The following is a 5,767-nucleotide window of genomic DNA, read 5'->3' as shown; positions in this document are numbered from 1 at the left end:
CCTCCACCTGCACGCAGTTTTGGACAAGGGACCAGGCTTCTCTGGGGAAGGATCTGGGTAGCTGCGGCTTTGCTCTGTTTTTCATGTCAGGGCTGGACCGATACTGGCCAAACGCCCGGCTGTTTTCAGGAAGGACAGAGTGAGGTTCCCTGGGGGTGACGTCAGTGGACGCTGAGGGCTTCTGAGGGAGGGCAAGGCACCGACACCCCAAATCCCTCCCCAATTCCTGCAGGCCTCCCAGTGGGTCTGGTCGGGCAGGGGGAGCTCTGGGGGAGAACTCGATCTGGTCGGCAGGGGGAGCTCTGGGGGAGAACTCGCGATGTGAGGGAAAGTGCCGAGCCCTGGGTAGTGTGGCCCTGACAGGGGGGTTTTCTCTGGGTTGCCATGCAGGAGCCTGGCTGAAGCTGACTGCCGCGGCAGCCACTTCCATGACAGCTCTCACACATCATCTTCCTGTCGGCCCCATCACGGCCACTACCTCTTAGGGCAGTGGTTCTCAACCTTGGCTGCACGTTAGAATCACCTGGGGATCTTTTTAAAATCCTGATTTCTAGGCCTCATCCTCTGGAAATTCTGTTTCTTTGTTACTAATGTTGTGGCCCCACCCCATAACAAAGAAACAGACTTTATGGAGGATGAGGCCCAGAAATCAGGATTTTAAAAAGATTCCCAGGTGATTCTAATGTGCAGCCAAGGTTGAGAACCACTGTCTTAGAGGCTCCTTTCTCTTAGAGATCTTGGTTGACTTTGATAACTGACCATTTGGGCAGCTGGCTTTTCCTCTTCTGTGCTTTAACATCCCCCTCTTATGTTTTAAATTTGCCAATGAAGAGTGAGCCTGGGGAAACCCTAGGCCCCCACCCTCGACCCCAAATAAAAGGCAGAACCCCAGGGTCCGTACGCTCTCTCGCCCCACGACCTTGGCCATGTGGCCCCAGGGTGTGCTGTGTAATTTCTAGGGTCCTGTAAGTAATAAACTTTTTTGTTTTGCTTTTTCCAAGTTTCTTGATGCTTATGGCTGAGGGGCTTCTTGCCCTCATGAGAACCACAGGGCCGGCCTAGCCGCAACACCGCTTCCTGGTGGGCTGAGACTGGCACACAGCGCCCGCTGCCGGTCAGGGCACCATGTGCCACCACTTGAAGGCGAAGGGCTTCCTGCGGACGTTGGTGCCACAGTGGATCTCTCCCAGGAACTTGTGGTAGGCGGAAATGTCGTCCACGAAGGTGCAGCAGAGGCCCAGGGGCTCCAGCAGCGAGCGCACGTGTGTCTCCAGGCAGCACACCTCCTCGATCTGGGGCCCGAACGGCTTGGGGATGCCCAGGTCCTTGTCGAGCACAATCATGTTCACCTGTGATGGAGGGCAGGGCAACAGCTCCTGTTTAGTGAGCACCTACTATGCACCCGGCCCTGTTCTAAACCCACTGGACCCTCCCAACAACTCTATGAAGTACGTCTTGTGAATTATCCCCACTTTACAGATGAGGAAACTGAGGCACAGAGGGGGCTAAGCAACTCATACATGGCAGAGCTGAAGTGGAAAAGCAGGCTTTTTTCTGTATGTAGGTGCATGTACATGCCTGTGCACATAGCAATATATGTATGCAGCAGCACGTGCATGTAAATGCATATGTGTATTTGTGTGTACACGCATGTATGGATGTAAATGCGTGCATGTATCTATGTGTGTGTGTTTGAACCTCTTTCTATCTCATAGAAGACTCTCCTCTATGATAATAAAATTCCCCTGTCCATGAAGGTCTTCTTTTTTTTAAAATCCTCACCCGAGGATATTTTTCCATTGATTTTTAGAGAGAGTAGAAGAGAGAGGGAAAGACAGAGAGAAACATTGATGTGAGAGAAATACATCAATTGGTTGCCTCCTGCACCAGGGCCCAGGCTGGGAAGGAGCCTGCATCCAAGGTACATGCCCTTGGCTGGAATTGAATACGGGACCCTTCGGTCTACAGGCCGACGGTCTATCCACTGAGCCACACCGTCTAGGGCTCCTTAAAGGCCTTTTTAACTTACACAGCCCTTTCCTATCTGTTTAAGGTAGAGGATTCCCCAGGACCCAGTGAGGCAGCCAGGACGAGCCTATCTCCCTTCAGAGGGAGTGAGCCCAGAGAGGCCAAGTGCCCGGGGTGGGTGCTGAGGCCACACAGCAGCTCAGCCAGGACTGGGACCTGGGCCTCCCGGTGGACGGCCTCAGCCCGGGGGTCCTTCTGGCTCTGGCTGCCCCCTGACTGGCCTGGGTGGGGTTTGGGGCCCCGAGCGCCTCACCATGTTTGGGAAGTAGGCTATGGCCTGGCGGTCCTCGTCCATCTTGAACAGAGCAGGCAGGTCGATGATGTCCTGCTCCGTCAGCCCCAGCTCCTTCTTGAGGATGTCACGGTTCCAGTCCAGGCAGCGCTGGGAGGGGGGAGGGAGGGCAGGTGAGTGAGAGGACAGCCCTGCCACTGATACAGAACTGTACAGAGCTGTAGGTATATGGTTACTGGGCTTGGTAACTGGTGCGTGTAGAAGCTATTGTTCCGGGGCCTGGAGTGTATGACTGGACCTACCCTGACTTCAGGAGACCCGCAAGCAATCCAACCTTCGTGTCCCAGGAGGACCAAGACGGTATCTGAGTCATTGTGCTCCAGGGAGAGAGTGTCCCCGCCCAGGATGCAGATGAAGAATCACGGTCATGAGAGGATGCTCAGGGGATGCTCAGATCACTAGACTGCAGCATTTATCTGATCTACGTTTCCCCCTGAATTCCAAACCCCTTCACCTATGAAAAGGACCGGCTTGAGATGAGATGTAAGACGGTCTTTAGGGTACGTAACCCGCCGTCTTCTCCGATGGCCAGCTATGTGAGTAAAGGCCCCATAAAGACTCAATCCTTGTCTCTTATTGGTTCTGGTAGGGACAGGTACAGGAGCGCTGGCTTTTCTGGTGTCCCCACCTTTGTCAACTCCACTCTTGTCTGCAGCATCAGACCCAGGGCCCAGCACTTCAGGGAGCCTTCCAGGCTCACTTCGCATCCCTGCCCTCTCCAGTGCCCTCGCCAGGGCTCGGGATCAGCAGTAACAGAGTGGGAGATCACAGCAGTCATACCAGGAAGGGCTCAGTAAATGAGCCAGACCCAGTGCTAAGGGCTTGCTACACAGTCTCTCGTGGACTCTTCAGGCCACCCCAGGAGGTGAGAATAAGGATGGCCCTAGAATTGAGAACAGGGCAAGAGAAGGTGGGTGTGGCGGACCCCAGGGCCTTGGACACACTGAACTCTCCGGCCACAAGGAGGCCTGTCTGGGGAGAAGCCCCAAGCATCTGGGAGAACCTGTGTCCAGGAGAAAGGCGAGGCAGAAGGAGCCTCTGGGGGGTGGAGAAGGCTGCTCGGCTAGAATCTGCTTCCAGGGAAGGTTCTAACGGCATTTTGGACCCTCGGGGAAGGGGGAGGCCAAGGTAGGGAGAAAGCCAAGGGGGTGTGGGAGAGGCTGGTGAGGAATGAATACTGGGGTCGCCACCTGGAACCCTGAGGGAGGTGAGCCCCAGTTGAGGGGACTGAAGACATGGCGTTCTTAGTGAGGTGCCCCAGGTCCTACAGCCAAAAGTGGGGAGGGGCATGATTTCACCTCATAATTCACCCCAGAATTCACCTTAGATCTATCGGATGCCAAAAAATGACCAGAAAGCAGATATTATGATAAAGTCAACTTTCAAATAGCCACCGAGGGGTTTGTGAATGTGGCTTGGGTTTCGTGGATTTTGCTTCCCAGCATCCACTCCACCCCCTCCCCTGCAAGGTTGCCTTGGATTGACCACACACTCACTTCCTGGTGAGAGCTAATTAGTGGACTCTCGCCCCTACCGCCTTGCCCCAGGGACGGGTTCGGGGATGGACAGTAAATCAGGTTGAAGGCATTTTGTTTCATTGTTGGGGGCATATAGACCTCTGTCTTTATGGATGGTGTCTGGGTGGATGTGAGGACTGTTGCAGCTATGCTCCCACCCACGAGGGCACCTGCAGACCCAAGAAGTGCAGGTAAATGGAGCTGGAGTCCTGATCAACCTGTGCCTGAAATCCACTCCACTACGGGACTTCCCACTTATATGAGCCAATCATGTGTTTTTGTTTAAATCGTGTGTGTGTGTGTGTGTGTGTGTGTGTGTGTGTAAACTTGGTACTTATGGAAGAGAGACTGTTCCATGATGTAACTGCTGCTGGACTCATGAGCTGGACTCAGGCCAGAGCGAAGATGGCTTACTGCAAACCCCCGTAGAGATGGATCATAACTGCTGTTCATTCTGACATAAGTCAGCACCCCTTCCCTGCCTCCCACGAAGTGCTGGTTCCCAGGACAGGCTGCTGTCCTGACCTGGTCACGCATGTAAAGCGATGCCCCATACCTGGTAGCATTACATACTAGTACTTGTGACTATCTGTTCCTCACCCAGGGATCCACTTCATCTTGCTAAATTCAGGGCATATACCAGTGATGGCGAACCTATGACACGCGTGTCAGAGGTGACACGCGAACTCATATTTTTGGTTGATTTTTCTTTGTTAAATGGCATTTAAATATATAAAATAAATATCAAAAATATAAGTCTTTGTTTTACTATGGTTGCAAATATCAAAAAATTTCTACATGTGATATGGCACCAGAGTTAAGTTAGGGTTTTTCAAAATGCTGACACGCCGAGCTCAAAAGGTTCGCCATCACTGGCATATACTCATATATGCATTTTTCTGGAGAGCAGGTCTGGCGTTTCCACCATATTTTAAAGGGGTGCATCTCCCCCAAATGCTATGGGCTCTCCAGCTGTACAGAGTTTGGGCTCTTCAGCACTGGCTGGTATGCCTACCTTCCCAGGTCCCTTATCTGCTTCCGGCCCCTGCGGACGCACGTCCTGTCACCCTTTAGCTCCCGGCTGTAGCACAGGGGTTGAGCGGGGATGCTGAACCAATGCTCACTGAAGCTTTTCCGTCTGTCATGTGCCCTGAACCCTTGGCCACTCCCTATGGAGGCCCTGAGGATGTGAGAGGTGACCTTGGGCACAGTCCCAGGGACCCTCTGCCCCACCCCACCCAGCAGCAGCTGGGCCCCTGCCCCGCCCGCACCTGGAAGTACTGGTTCTCCTGCACCAGGCTCTCATTGGACAGAATCTTGTTGATGGTGATTCGCTTGCTGCTCATCCCGCCCAAGCCTGTGGGGATCAGAGCACAGGGGACAGTTTAGCCTCAGGTATGCCAGCTTCTGGGCTGACTGCTGGGGGCGGGGGAGATGGGGATGGGGATGGGCTGGGACACAGGAGGGCAATCCTGGGAGAAACGAGGCCCCTCTGCAGCACACACTCCTTTCCCAGGGCCGAGGGGAGGGTGGGGGGTAGGAAGGAGGGAGCAGGGCATATGCCCTAGGCCAGCGAGCGGGTGGCAGCTGCCTTGCTCTCTCTCTGGCCAGAGGGTGGGGTGGCACAGTGAGCCACCTGAGTCTTCCACCTGGAGCCTGCTTCGGAGGCTGAGCAGCCCTCCAGGGTGAGGATGGCAGGAGCAAGATGCCCAGAGGGGTGTCCCCCCCTGTTTTCAAGACCTTCCTTCAGCCTGGGTTTTTGCCTGTTTTTTGGCCGGGACTTTCCCCCCTTTCCCCCCCCCACATTGCCCATGGGGTTCCTCCCTGAGAAGAAACACCCGGGGTTCTCAGGGAGCCTCTTCTGTGCGCACACATTCTCCCAGATGTTTTGCACGGATTACCTCAGTAATCTCCCCACATTTCCATGAGC

At 54.4% G+C, this 5,767-nt stretch overlaps 1 protein-coding gene across 1 annotated transcript in view; it reads right to left on the bottom strand.

Moving 5' to 3' along the window:
* Positions 1 to 704: 704 nt before the first annotated feature.
* Positions 705 to 5,767, bottom strand: part of PADI2 (peptidyl arginine deiminase 2) — a 45,485-nt gene continuing 40,422 nt past the window's right edge. The window contains exons 13-15 of the mRNA XM_023745205.1: positions 5,109 to 5,194; positions 2,282 to 2,410; positions 705 to 1,349 (exon numbers count right to left, since the gene is read on the bottom strand). Of these exons, the coding sequence (XP_023600973.1) occupies positions 1,116 to 1,349; positions 2,282 to 2,410; positions 5,109 to 5,194 (449 nt within the window). The 3' untranslated portion in view covers positions 705 to 1,115. The remainder of the gene's footprint in view (positions 1,350 to 2,281; positions 2,411 to 5,108; positions 5,195 to 5,767) is intronic.

This window comes from Myotis lucifugus, unplaced genomic scaffold (genome assembly GCF_000147115.1).
Source record: "Myotis lucifugus unplaced genomic scaffold, Myoluc2.0 scaffold_523, whole genome shotgun sequence".
NCBI classification, from domain to species: Eukaryota; Metazoa; Chordata; class Mammalia; order Chiroptera; family Vespertilionidae; genus Myotis; species Myotis lucifugus.
Note: the sequence above shows the minus strand (reverse complement) of the source record. Positions and strands in the feature narration are given on the sequence as shown.